The following is a 16,181-nucleotide window of genomic DNA, read 5'->3' as shown; positions in this document are numbered from 1 at the left end:
TTCAAACATCTAACCTTTACATACACTTAGAGGTGTAACCTTTATATATCTAGCCTTTACATACACTTAGAGGTGTAACCTTCATACATCTAGCCTTTACATACACTTAGGTGTAACCTTCATACATCTAGCCTTTACATACACTCAGGTGTAACCTTTATATATCTAGCCTTTACATACCCTTAGAGGTGTAACCTTCATACATCTAACCTTTACATACACTTAGAGGTGTAACCTTCATACATCTAACCTTTACATATAGCCTTTACATACACTTAGAGGTGTAACCTTCATACATCTAGCCTTTACATAAACTTAGAGGTGTAACCTTCATACATCTAGCCTTTACATACCCTTAGAGGTGTAACCTTCATACATCTAACCTTTACATATAGCCTTTACATACCCTTAGAGGTGTGACCTTCAAACTTCTAACCTTTACATAAACTTAGAGGTGTAACCTTCATACATCTAACCTTTACATACCCTTAGAGGTGTAACCTTCAAACATCTAACCTTTACATACACTCAGAACTGTAACCTTAATATATCTAGCCTTTACATACACTTAGGTGTAACCTTCATACATCTAACCTTTACATACACTTAGAGGTGTAACCTTCATACATCTAGCCTTTACATAAACTTAGAGGTGTAACCTTCATACATCTAGCCTTTACATAAACTTAGAGGTGTAACCTTCATACATCTAGCCTTTACATACACTTAGGTGTAACCTTCAAACATCTAACCTTTACATACACTTAGGTATAACCTTCAAACATCTAACCTTTACATACACTTAGAGGTGTAACCGTCATACATCTAACCTTTACATACACTTAGGTGTAACCTTCAAACATCTAACCTTTACATACACTCAGAACTGTAACCTTAATACATCTAGCCTTTACATACACTTAGGTGTAACCTTCATACATCTAACCTTTACATACACTTAGGTGTAACCTTTATACATCTAGCCTTTACATACACTTAGAGGTGTAACCGTCATACATCTAGCCTTTACATACACTTAGAGGTGTAACCGTCATACATCTAGCCTTTACATACACTTAGAGGTGTAACCTTCATACATCTAACCTTTACATACACTTAGGTATAACCTTCAAACATCTAACCTTTACATACACTTAGGTGTAACTTTTATACATCTAGCCTTTACATACACTTAGAGGTGTAACCGTCATACATCTAGCCTTTACATACACTTAGAGGTGTAACCTTCAAACATCTAGCCTTTACATACACTTAGGTGTAACCTTCATACATCTAGCCTTTACATACACTTAGAGGTGTAACCTTCATACATCTAGCCTTTACATACACTTAGAGGTGTAACATTCATACATCTAGCCTTTACATATACTCAGAACTGTAATCTTCAAACATCTAGCCTTTACATACACTTAGAGGTGTAACCTTCATACATCTAGCCTTTACATACACCCAGAACTGTGACCTTCATACATCTAGCCTTTACACACACTTAGAGGTGTAACCTTCATACATCTAGCCTTTACATACACTTAGAGGTGTAACCTTCATACATCTAACCTTTACATACACTCAGAACTGTAACCTTCATACATCTAACCTTTACATACACTTAGGTGTAACCTTCAAACATCTAGCCTTTACGTACACTTAGGTGTAACCTTTATATATCTAGCCTTTACATACACTTAGAGGTGTAACCTTCATACATCTAGCCTTTACATACACTTAGAGGTGTAACCTTCATACATCTAGCCTTTACATACACTTAGAGGTGTAACCTTCATACATCTAGCCTTTACATACACTCAGAACTGTAACCTTCATACATCTAGCCTTTACATACACTCAGAACTGTAACCTTCATACATCTAACCTTTACATACACTTAGGTGTAACCTTTATATATCTAGCCTTTACATACATTCAGAGCTGTAACCTTCATACATCTAGCCTTTACATACACTCAGAACTGTAACCTTCATACATCTAACCTTTACATACACTTAGGTGTAACCTTCATACATCTAGCCTTTACATACACTAAGAAGTGTAACCTTAATACATCTAGCCTTTACATACACTCAGGTGTAACCTTTATATATCTAGCCTTTACATACCCTTAGAGGTGTAACCTTCAAACATCTAACCTTTACATACACTTAGAGGTGTAACCTTTATATATCTAGCCTTTACATACACTTAGAGGTGTAACCTTCATACATCTAACCTTTACATACACTTAGGTGTAACCTTCATACATCTAGCCTTTACATACACTCAGGTGTAACCTTTATATATCTAGCCTTTACATACCCTTAGAGGTGTAACCTTCATACATCTAACCTTTACATACACTTAGAGGTGTAACCTTCATACATCTAACCTTTACATATAGCCTTTACATACACTTAGAGGTGTAACCTTCATACATCTAGCCTTTACATAAACTTAGAGGTGTAACCTTCATACATCTAGCCTTTACATACCCTTAGAGGTGTAACCTTCATACAATCTAACCTTTACATATAGCCTTTACATACCCTTAGAGGTGTGACCTTCAAACTTCTAACCTTTACATAAACTTAGAGGTGTAACCTTCATACATCTAACCTTTACATACCCTTAGAGGTGTAACCTTCAAACATCTAACCTTTACATACACTCAGAACTGTAACCTTAATATATCTAGCCTTTACATACACTTAGGTGTAACCTTCATACATCTAACCTTTACATACACTTAGAGGTGTAACCTTCATACATCTAGCCTTTACATAAACTTAGAGGTGTAACCTTCATACATCTAGCCTTTACATAAACTTAGAGGTGTAACCTTCATACATCTAGCCTTTACATACACTTAGGTGTAACCTTCATACATCTAGCCTTTACATACACTTAGGTGTAACCTTCAAACATCTAACCTTTACATACACTTAGGTATAACCTTCAAACATCTAACCTTTACATACACTTAGAGGTGTAACCGTCATACATCTAACCTTTACATACACTTAGGTGTAACCTTCAAACATCTAACCTTTACATACACTCAGAACTGTAACCTTAATACATCTAGCCTTTACATACACTTAGGTGTAACCTTCATACATCTAACCTTTACATACACTTAGGTGTAACCTTTATACATCTAGCCTTTACATACACTTAGAGGTGTAACCGTCATACATCTAGCCTTTACATACACTTAGAGGTGTAACCGTCATACATCTAGCCTTTACATACACTTAGAGGTGTAACCTTCATACATCTAACCTTTACATACACTTAGGTATAACCTTCAAACATCTAACCTTTACATACACTTAGGTGTAACTTTTATACATCTAGCCTTTACATACACTTAGAGGTGTAACCGTCATACATCTAGCCTTTACATACACTTAGAGGTGTAACCTTCAAACATCTAGCCTTTACATACACTTAGGTGTAACCTTCATACATCTAGCCTTTACATACACTTAGAGGTGTAACCTTCATACATCTAGCCTTTACATACACTTAGAGGTGTAACCTTCATACATCTAGACTTTACATACACTCAGAACTGTAACCTTCATACATCTAGCCTTTACATACACTCAGAACTGTAACCTTCATACATCTAACCTTTACATACACTCAGAACTGTAACCTTCATACATCTAGCCTTTACATACACTTAGGTGTAACCTTTATATATCTAGCCTTTACATACACTTAGAGGTGTAACCTTCATACATCTAGCCTTTACATACACTCAGAACTGTAACCTTCATACATCTAGCCTTTACATACACTCAGAACTGTAACCTTCATACATCTAACCTTTACATACACTTAGGTGTAACCTTTATATATCTAGCCTTTACATACACTCAGAACTGTAACCTTCATACATCTAGCCTTTACATACACTCAGAACTGTAACCTTCATACATCTAACCTTAACATACACTTAGGTGTAACCTTCATACATCTAGCCTTTACATACACTAAGAAGTGTAACCTTAATACATCTAGCCTTTACATACACTTAGAGGTGTAACCTTTATATATCTAGCCTTTACATACACTTAGAGGTGTAACCTTCATACATCTAACCTTTACATACACTTAGATGTAACCTTCATACATCTAGCCTTTACATACACTCAGAACTGTAACCTTCATACATCTAACCTTTACATACACTTAGAGGTGTAACCTTCATACATCTAGCCTTTACATACCCTTAGAGGTGTAACCTTCATACATCTAGCCTTTACATACACTCAGAACTGTAACCTTCATACATCTAACCTTTACATACACTTAGAGGTGTAACCTTCATACATCTAGCCTTTACATACCCTTAGAGGTGTAACCTTCATACATCTAACCTTTACATATAGCCTTTACATACACTTAGAGGTGTAACCTTTATATATCTAGCCTTTACATACACTTGGAGGTGTAACCTTTATATATCTAGCCTTTACATACACTCAGAACTGTAACCTTCATACATCTAGCCTTTACATACACTCAGAACTGTAACCTTCATATATCTAGCCTTTACATATAGCCTTTACATACACTTAGAGGTGTAACCTTTATATATCTAGCCTTTACATACACTTGGAGGTGTAACCTTTATATATCTAGCCTTTACATACACTTAGGTGTAACCTTCATACATATAGCCTTTACATACACTTAGAGGTGTAACCTTCATACATCTAAACTTTACATATAGCCTTTACATACACTTAGGTGTAACCGTCATACATCTAGCCTTTACATACACTTAGGTGTAACCTTTATATATCTAGCCTTTACATACACTTAGAGGTGTAACCGTCATACATCTAGCCTTTACATACACTTAGGTGTAACCTTCATACATCTAGCCTTTACATACACTTAGGTGTAACCTTCATACATCTAGCCTTTACATACACTTAGGTGTAACCTTCATACATCTAGCCTTTACATACACTTAGGTGTAACCTTCATACATCTAGCCTTTACATACACTTAGGTGTAACCTTTATACATCTAGCCTTTACATACACTTAGAGGTGTAACCTTCATACATCTAGCCTTTTCATACACTTAGAAGTGTAACCTTCATACATCTAGCCTTTACATACACTTAGGTGTAACCTTTATATATCTAGCCTTTACATACACTTAGAGGTGTAACCTTCATACATCTAGCCTTTACATACACTTAGAGGTGTAACCTTTATATATCTAGCCTTTACATACACTTAGAGGTGTAACCTTCATACATCTAGCCTTTACATACACTTAGAGGTGTAACCTTCATACATCTAACCTTTACATACACTTAAAGGTGTAACCTTCATACATCTAGCCTTAACATACACTTAGAGGTGTAACCTTTATATATCTAGCCTTTACATACACTTAGGTGTAACCTTTATATATCTAGCCTTTACATACACTTAGGTGTAACCTTTATATATCTAGCCTTTACATACACTTAGGTGTAACCTTTATATATCTAGCCTTTACATACACTTAGAAGTGTAACCTTCATACATCTAGCCTTTACATACACTTAGAGGTGTAACCTTCATACATCTAACCTTTACATACACTTAGGTGTAATCTTCATAAGTTTAGCCTTTACATACACTCAGAGGTGTAACCTTCATACATATAGCCTTTACATACACTTATGTGTAACCTTTATATATCTAGCCATTACATACACTCAGAGGTGTAACCTTAATACATCTAGCCTTTACATACACTCAGAGGTGTAACCTTAATACATCTAGCCTTTACATACACTTAGAGGTGTAACCTTCATACATCTAGCCTTTACATACACTTAGAGGTGTAACCTTAATACATCTAACCTTTACATACACTTAGAGGTGTAACCTTTATATATCTAGTCTTTACATACACTTAGGTGTAACCTTCATACATATAGCCTTTACATCCACTCAGGTGTAACCTTTATATATCTAGCCTTTACATACCCTTAGAGGTGTAACCTTCATACATCTAACCTTTACATATAGCCTTTACATACACTCAGAACTGTAACCTTAATACATCTAACCTTTACATACACTTAGAGGTGTAACCTTCATACATCTAGCCTTTACATACACTCAGAACTGTAACCTTCATACATCTAGCCTTTACATACACTCAGAACTGTAACCTTCATACATCTAGCCTTTACATACACTCAGAACTGTAACCTTCATACATCTAGCCTTTACATACACTCAGAACTGTAACCTTCATACATCTAGCCTTTACATACACTCAGAACTGTAACCTTCATACATCTAGCCTTTATACATACACTTAGAGGTGTAACCTTCATACATCTAGCCTTTACATACACTCAGAACTGTAACCTTCATACATCTAGCCTTCACATACACTCAGAACTGTAACCTTCATACATCTAGCCTTTACATACACTCAGAACTGTAACCTTCATACATGTAACATTTACATACAAAGAAGTGCAACCTTCATATATCTTTGCATGCCCATATGCACAGGTTTACATTCCATCTGTTAACCCTTTTACCACTGTAGGCCATAATGGACTCATTCAGATCAATGGATGGCTGAGTCTACAAAGTAACATAGGGGTTAAAGAGTTAAAGCAGTGGCATCATCACTTCTAGAAAAAGAACTTTCTACATCTGGTTTACCTACAATTGCTAATACCTCCCTTTCTTAAATACAATCAAGAAAATAGCCTATGTAGATTATAAATACATTAGTTGTACTAAACGCACCCACACTAATTGAATTACCACAATAAAGATAAGCTAAGTGATGCACCCTGCTGTAAGCTATATTAAAACATAATCTCCAAGACCTGTAATTGTGTATATCATGTATTTCACTCGGCATGATTTCGACACAACTTCAAAGAAAGGCAAAGACCTAGAACGAAACAAGCCTTAAAATGTTCTGCTCTGAGGAGAGTGAAACCGACAAAAAATTGAAATGTGGTTATTCCATAATAGTGATCTCTTAATTATATGTCTGTGTCACCTCTAAAATAAGATAATAATGATCAGCTTTTATCTATAATTTAAGTCAAATAAAGATCTTCTAAATATTAATATTTTTCAAATATATGTATTTCAAAAGAATTATTAAAACATTATTGGGTTTATTCGGAATTCAAAATCCTATCACCTGACTGACGTCCACACGACCTACACATGGTGATCCAGGTAACTAGCGTAAGCGCACGTGTTTGTTTACGTTTTCCTTCTGGCTTATATGAGCAAATCGTGCTGGTTTAAGTCCACAGAGCGAGTATCATTGAAACTTTTATCTTATTCTGCTGTAATTCAATATTGAATGTATCAAATATTGTAATGTGCGAGCATTATTTTCTTTGTAGATCCAGTCTGCTGAGGTCAACCACATGTTTTGTTTACAAATTTTTTTTGACATTTTCTCTTGGTTTCACAACTCTTGTGTTACTTTGAGATTGTTGCTATGATGTTCGGAGGAGTTTAGAATGATTCAGCATTTTTCTAGCCTATTTTTTACATGTACACGTTAAAAAGATTGTTTTTACTTTTATAATAAAAAAAAAACCTGTGCCACAACTTTGTTAAAAGTGGTAAAATTAGAAAGTTTAAAACTCAGACTAACAGAGAAAATATATATACCACATATACAGTTTTCACTATGACAAAAAAAGTGAAAGTGATAGACAATACAACTTTAAAGTTTCCTTTACAAATGCAATCATTAATGCAAGAAATGGGGCTTAATATACACAACACCTAGTAGCAGCAATTGATGAAGTTTTTACTGCAAAAATTATTGCTTAAAAAGTTCCAGAAAATATTCAGGATGAAGGTTAGAGAGACTGTGTATATCTTACAAATTGTAGAACTGCCATACAAGTTATATACAGACCTGCAGCTTTATTATAAAATCAACATGTTTGTTAAAGCGTAATACCTTACTTCCTGACTATATAGTGCTGTGACATCTATTATATCTCCAGTATCATAAATACACACCGCCAGTCTAAACACAGCTAGCAGTCGAGGGAGCCCCAGATTAAAGATTTATCTACCGTCTTATGTAAATAAATCTCTTTATTCCACCATAAAGTGTTACCTTATAGCGATTAGGTAAAATTTATGACATAAACACAAACAGTTAAAAAACATTTGACAGGTAGTTTCACAGATAATAAAATATACTTGGTTGATTTTTAACAATGAAAGAAAACAGCCCAAAAATTAAATGCTTTTTTCCTCTCTACCTTTTAAATTTTTGACCGTTAAATTCTTTTCATGATGTATACAATGAAGGGAAACCTACAATTTGTATTTAAACCTTCCTCCCTAACAATTTTCACTGTATTGTAAACAAACCGTAAAATTGAATAGTTTGTCATTGTACTGGGACAAAGTTTAATCGGTCCTGTTTTTCACTTTTCTATGGATTTCATTGAGCTTCGTATTTCTGCTTGACTGACTTCACATAAAACGGACTTGTGTTTCAAATGACTGAACCCTACAAGATTTTGTCAGTTCTCCATGTGTAGCTGTGCAGCTTCTAACAAGATTTCTTTCATATCTGAATTCAGTTGAATTTCCATCCGCTTCCATCACAATGGCATTCAGCCGCGTCCAGCTGAAGACAGCCATCTGTATGAACAAGTCATAAAGGAGGAAATGGAATGGACCTCCCCCATATCCCCTAACTATACCTCCCACCCACCAGTCCCCCCTCCACACCACCAGCCATCTGTATGAACAAGTCATAAAGGAGGAAATGGAATGGACCTCCCCCATATCCCCTAACTATACCTCCCACCCACCAGTCACCCCTCCACACCACCAGCCATCTGTATGAACAAGCCATACAGGAGAAATGGAATGGACCTCCCCCATATCCCCTAACTATACCTCCCACCCACCAGTCCCCCCTCCACACCACCAGCCATCTGTATGAACAAGTCATACAGGAGAAATGGAATGGACCTCCCCCATATCCCCTAACTATACCTCCCACCCACCAGTCCCCCCTCCACACCACCAGCCATCTGTATGAACAAGTCATACAGGAGAAATGGAATGGACCTCCCCCATATCCCCTAACTATACCTCCCACCCACCAGTCCCCCCTCCACACCACCAGCCATCTGTATGAACAAGTCATACAGGAGGAAATGGAATGGACCTCCCCCATATCACCTAACTATACCTCCCACCCACCAGTCACCCTCCACACCACCAGCCATCTGTATGAACAAGTCATACAGGAGAAATGGAATGGACCTCCCCCATGTCCCCTAACTATACCTCCCACCCACCAGTCCCCCCTCCACACCACCCCTGATGGAATGAATTGTAGTCTTTAATCAGACAAACACATATTAACATGTTATGCATGCAATGCACCTACATGTGCAAGCAGTTTGGCAGTATTGTGACGATGTTCGGCCACACATGGGAAGTTCATTGTGTAAAGGAACTTGTATGTTTTCTTGAGTGATCATATCGACAGCCAACGTTTCACGAAAAAAATCCTTACTGGGAAAGTCATCATTGCCGCTATAGTGAATATCAATAGAAGCATAACTGTCTTCTCGTGTGTATACATACATGTCTGCACGCTTAGTTTCTTCCGATAGTATATTAAAAGGGCCTTCCGATAGTATATTAAAAGGGCCGGGGGAAATATCAGATAGTACGCCTTATTATGAATATCAGAATTTGGATCTAAAATACAACACTGACTTAATAGACATCATTTAAAATGTGTTTTCTCATTGTTAAAATGATTTCATCACAATATTAAGCCATGACAGTCTGTAAAAGTACTTAACATATATTGTTACCAATAAAAAAAATGAATGGACAAAATTTGTTAATTTTTTTTTGCTTCTTTCTCAGAAATTGTATAAATAACAGATATTAAACCTAACAAGCAAAAGATGCAAATGCTTATGGGGGCTTAAGGTACTTATTTGAGGAAAGTGCATATTGGGGAATGGTGCTTATAGTGGAAGGGGTAAGTGCTTATAGTCTATAGACCAAGACACAGACCAAGATGGAGAGGGCTAATTGGGGAAGGGTGATTAATGAGAGAGGAGAGTTTACTGGGGGGAGACTATTTATAGGGGAGGATGCTTATTAGGAGAGGGGGTTATAGAGGGGGCAATTATTGGGAAGGGTGCTTATTGGGAGAGGGGATTGGGGTTATAGAGGGGGGGCAATTATTGAGGAGGGTGCTTAATGGGAAAAGAGTTTTAAGAGGGGGACAAATATTGGGGGACTGCTTATTGGGAGAGAAGGTTATAGAGGGGGGCAATTATTGGGGAGGGTGCTTATTGGGAAATGGGGTTATAGAGGGGGGGGGCAATTATTGAGGAGGGTGCTTATAAGGAAAAGGGGTTTTAGAGGGAGGCAAATATTTGGGGAGCACTTATTGGAAGAGGGGGGGGGGTTATAGAGGGGGGCAATTATTGGGGAGGGTGCTTATTGGGAGAGGGGGTTATAGAGGGGGTGATTATTGGGGAGGATTCTTATTGGGACATAGGGTTATAGAGGGGGTGATTATTGGGGAGGGTGCTTATTGGGACATAGGGTTATAGAGGGGGTGATTATTGGGGAGGATTCCTATTGGGACATAGGGTTATAGAGGGGGTGATTATTGGGGAGGGTGCTTATTGGGACATAGGGTTATAGAGGGGGTGATTATTGGGGAGGATGCTTATTGGGAGAGGGGTTTCTAGAGGGGACGATAATTGGGGAGTTTGCTTATTGGGTAACAAGGTTTATATGTATGGTGTTTATAAAGGAAGGTGGCCATCTTGGATTTTTCAGAAAAAAAATAAACCTCTACTATTTCACATCTAAATATCATGAGCTATTACCATATACAATTTCAAAACATTAGGAATATTGGATTTGATGGACTCTGCTGAACCAAATGAATTACTGACACACATATGAAAATGGTGATTACTATATATATAGGGCTTCTATATTAAAGAGACAATTCGCTCAAGTTAATTCTTTTACATAATCAAGAAGCAAACTATGGCATAAATGTATTGTTCTACATTTCTTATGAAACATATAACATAAAATATTGACAAATTCCACGTCAATGTTTAGTATTTTAATTGATACCGTCGTAAATACAAATCATTGATCAATACGATTTAGCAGGTACAAATGTACGATGTACTCATACCGAGCCAAAGTAACGCAAGTTAAACAAATGAACTACATAACCACTGAGGAGGTGATAAAATGATTTTGAGGCAAGATAATTCGTCTAATAAGGTAAACACACTACTGTCAGAGCGATTTGAGCAGTTCTAGACGAAAGTTGCATTACTCTACGAGCAAGGGACAGGGTTCGGCATACAAGATGTTCGACCACAATGTGTAATGGCGGACAGCGAGCGAGTTTGAACATTTCACACGCATTTCACCACCATGGGCTGTTCTGGCATATCACAGTAGAACCGACTGATCTAATTTCCATTGGAACTGGATTTTTTCGGATATATGTACAAATTTTAATATACTCTTAGACAGAATTGTCCCTTTAAATATCAAACTGGAATTTGAATCATTGCTATCCCAACACTCCAAATGCTGACCCACTTCTAATCTTCCTAAGATTTACAAAACCTATTACATTATTGATGAATGATCCCTCAGGACCTATAGGTAAGTAGGCAGGTTTAACACACCTGACCCTCAACATGTGTTAGGGACATCTCCCAACTAGTACACACATGTAGCAACTCCCAAAGAAATGGGGCCTTGTAAGGGTGGCTTTCTGATTGTCTTTAGGTCTGATCTGGTCTTCAGGTGCAGATGAACCTGTTGATGTGTACACATTTAGGAGATATTTAGTGTGACAAAGTTATGGTCCCTGATACTGATAGTTGATTTTTATCACTGTTTTAATTCAAGATTAAAACTTTATTTTGAAATATGTTCTGATTGTGCAATGCTTAGATGTGATCATGAAGCAAACTTGGTTGTTTAATTATCACTGATAATCACATAATACATAGCAGTGGATCATGTGGTGATATGTATACATATCCCATATACACCTGATAAAAGGTAAAGTAATGCTTATTGATTGGTAGATGTACCCTCTTGAGGAACGTTGATTCAAAATTATATCAACATCAAATCTTTAAAAAAAAGTACAATCTAGGTCTGCAATGTCGTTCATTTTAACAACCAAATCCCTACCAATATATCCTGACAGGCTGCCCACTCTAACTTCTACCTTATGGAATTAAGTTGGTCCAGTTTTATTTTATTCCAGTTTTATAGATAATTGATCTTGTTTTTGTAAAAACTTTTTTATCTATTTAAATTTTGTGTCCATAAAGACTTTCAGAGGACTTTTTTAGTTATGTATTAGCCCTTGGAAGGATTTATAACGTTGAGTATTGTGCGTTTCCTTCCTAATCTGCCACCCACCCTCACCATAACACCAAATGTTTATCTGGAAAATTAAACATGGCTCTGGCTAATGAAGCTAACCAGCATGTGTAGTATATCAAACTGATATTTATACCGACCAGACTCATTTCACTTGTTCAACACAGATATATTTAAATGCAAAATCTAAGGTAATTCTACCATATGTTACTGGGGTTTTTTTCCATAGTAGAAGTTAATATAATAAATAATTACAGGATGTATTTATGTGCTATTAATTATGATACAAACAAAAACATAGCTATACTATATGCTTACATAAATTCTGTACTTTTTGTCTGCATCAACATCAAGTAATTACCAGGCACACCACTTATATAGTTAATTAATACATATATGCTTAATTATACATACTGAAATGAATAAAAAAAACTTTACAGAAAGGCATTAACTAAAACATTCATTGATACATAGAGACCATTCCTCCGACCATTTTGCTCTGTATATATCTACCACCTTTATAACCAGTAAAACCAAGGCAGATTTGGGAGGATTATACACCAATGTGTTACAGCACAAGGCAGGTATACAGCCATTTCTCCCAGTTCATTGACATTTAAAAAGAAAAAAATTAATCTTGATATATGGACTACTTAACAATTTTATTGACAAATTTAACAATCAATATATCTGTGGATTAAATGTCAAGATTGAAGGATGATAGAAGTTCCGCCTTCGTAAGGAAAGAATGCAAGTCCTCGGTGAAACACAGAATGTCAGATTATGACACTCTGAGGTGAAATTCCAGTTTACAGTTTCATTAACGCTCTATTTTGACAAGTAATAATTATGGTTTAGGTCACACCTTTATCCTTGATTCTCAAAGGGTCAGACAGTTAAAATCTAGGATCGGTGATGGCATTAACATTGGTAAATCTGCTTACATGGGTATCCCTATCAAGCAGGTTTTATCAAGAGTGTTATTAAGATCATCTTTTTCTACAATATCCAAGTTAATTCGAGCAGTAAAATTATCTTTCAGGGTAACATATTTGCACTTTCAATAATGAAAACATGTTTTAATAAATTTATCCTATACAGTATCTTGTAATAATTTTAGCCATTAATTTTGTATTCCTGGATGTCAGCTAGTCGTGTCACAGGTACATGTGTGTGCATACATAATATCCTTTCTATCTAAATCTTGGAAGCTCTGATAATGTACAATCCACGCCTATTGATAAGATACAACTTGGGGAATTTTCTATGACATACAAGATGTTGATCATATATGCCATTCAAAGTTTTTTCGTTGGCCTTATAAATAAAATTTACCATATGACAGGTTAGTCTGTATATACTTACAGCTATATATTAACAGTATCCTTTAAATGCAGTAATATTGTCAAGTTTGTAAAAGAGCAAAAAAATGTTGAAACGACAATTGTGCTATAAAACTGCCTAAGTGTTGAGGTAAAGGAAAACCTAGCTGCGACCTCATATATTACTTTTTTTTCTTGTTGACAAGACAATACATGTCGATACAGTACTAGCAGGTTCTCTATACCCAGTCTCTATATCCAGTACACCAAGTGGCCATTTATCATAGTATGTCAGAGCTCTTCACGACAAGGCATTTGTGGATTTTAAAGGAGAAATTAACTGTTTACTACTAACACCTATTCGACTGATAGTATCAGGATGCCAGTGAAGACTTCTATTATCTACTAACCTAGATACAGGAAATCAGTTTCCCATCTAGATGAGATTTTAACTAAATCGGTACATCTGTTCTTGGAGCTTAACTCTCAAGCATATCAAATCATCTAACTGCTGCAGCATGTTGTATATGAAATGTAGTGTAACAAAGTCAGTTTCCATCAGGATGATATTGGCCTTATACACAGTCACTGATATATGTACATGTAGCATTGCTTGTATGTGTATGACTCTCTACTTTAAAAGGCCCTCTACTTTTGTTTTGCACATTTCTGCTTCAAATATTTCAAATTAAAACAAACAAGAAATGTTTTTTTATAAGTATCCACTTTTTACCATACAACAGGCATCTATACATTTGTACATATATCTGCCAAAAATCAAAAGCCACCTGTACAGTACTGAACGGCTACAATGTAATGTACTAAGATGTTGTTGTTTTAATATATAACAAACAGATTAAATAATAAATTGTATAAAGTCTCACTAATAATGCATCTTAAAAAACACTGTTTAAATGACCTGAATTCAGTTGTTCCCCAATGTTGTCTAAAACAACAAATATTTTCCCTCGAGATTTTATAGGCCTATGTGTATTGCAGAGTTGTGTATTAGAATAGACCAAGTCTACTTTCAAATTAGCTACAACACCTAAAGGTCCGGCGTGTAACACGGATTGTATCAATTCGGTACCATGTCACACGACAAAAATACCACACAAACGGTTTAGCATTCCTGAATTAAGGCGATATCGCGATCCTACACACACACGAGGGCTAACATCTCACTATACGCTTGCTAAAGCAGCGATCGATAGCAAATCGTAGTGCGAACTTGTCACCTATCTAGGAGTTCTACACGGTCAACTAAAATACATCTCTGACCAAATTCTTACGGTATTGCTTTACATGTATCGATAGAACAGTATAAGTACTTACATGTTTGTGTCTTTTTTGTTTGAGATTCACTCAAAAGAAGTGTAAATATCCATAAAAAACACCAAGACTGAGAGACCCAGTCCGGGCCATGCGCCATGTTGAGTTACCACTAACACAGAATCACTTCCGGACGAGAGCGCCATCTGTAAACAAAAGAACGTGCAAGGCAGGTGCGAGATGTCACTTGAGGGGCCCAACATGGGGTAATTTATTATTTCATATACTTCACATATATGTGACATTGAGAGACTTTTCTGTTGCATGATCAGCATTATACGTATGGTTTTACAAAATATGCTAATAAATAAATAGTAATAAATAGTTAAATAAATGATAAAAATATGAAAAGGAAAGTTTCAATAAATAACAGAAACATAAAAAGTAAAATCATGTACATGTACATGTAAATTTTGAATTCAATCACCTAATCAAGCATCTCAAAATCTACATGTGAGCTTTACTTATAAAATCCAGCTAGACGCGAGGAAGTACAAACATTTGTGAATAAAGTACACATGGAATTGAAACTTAAATTTTAAAAAGTCTGACTTTACCATTGTCGTCGCCTCGTCGGATTTTAATATCTAAAAAAAAATACTGTTTGAAACAAACGTAGAACACCCTCTAGACTAGCGGAGCGGTAGTGCACGTGTTGGGTGTATCTGTATAATGTATGTGTGTTAAATATCTAGGATATTCAACATTTATATATATATATATATGTTTATGCACCTTTTCTGATGAACCGTACGGTTCAAAGAAATAAGGAATTGAATTGATTCAATCTCAATTAGAAATTTTAACGTCAAGTCCAAATTCCTAAAACGATTCGAGCCCCGCCCCTACAATGCACTTTAATTAACGTTTGATGGATGCTTCGGAACATTGGAGGGGATCGATCTGATATTATAAGATACATTATATTTAGTAAAGTCAGTTTTTTCCTCTTTTAGAATGTCCGTGTTTTAAAATCTATAATCTTATTAAATGACAGAAATCCGATATGAAAATACCATATTATACTATTTCTATTTTGCTGAAATGTACTTTGCAC

At 35.9% G+C, this 16,181-nt stretch overlaps 1 protein-coding gene across 2 annotated transcripts in view; it reads right to left on the bottom strand.

Moving 5' to 3' along the window:
• LOC138316345 (uncharacterized) overlaps positions 1–15,266 on the bottom strand; it is a 203,023-nt gene extending 187,757 nt beyond the window's left edge. For both annotated transcript variants that reach the window (XM_069258037.1, XM_069258038.1), the window contains exon 1: positions 15,128–15,266. In XM_069258037.1, the coding sequence (XP_069114138.1) occupies positions 15,128–15,224 (97 nt within the window). In that variant the 5' untranslated portion in view covers positions 15,225–15,266. The remainder of the gene's footprint in view (positions 1–15,127) is intronic.
• Positions 15,267–16,181: the final 915 nt, after the last annotated feature.

This window comes from Argopecten irradians, chromosome 2 (assembly GCF_041381155.1).
Source record: "Argopecten irradians isolate NY chromosome 2, Ai_NY, whole genome shotgun sequence".
Lineage (NCBI taxonomy): Eukaryota > Metazoa > Mollusca > Bivalvia > Pectinida > Pectinidae > Argopecten > Argopecten irradians.
The sequence above is the reverse complement of the archived record's forward strand: the minus strand, read 5'-3'. Positions and strand labels throughout refer to the sequence as shown.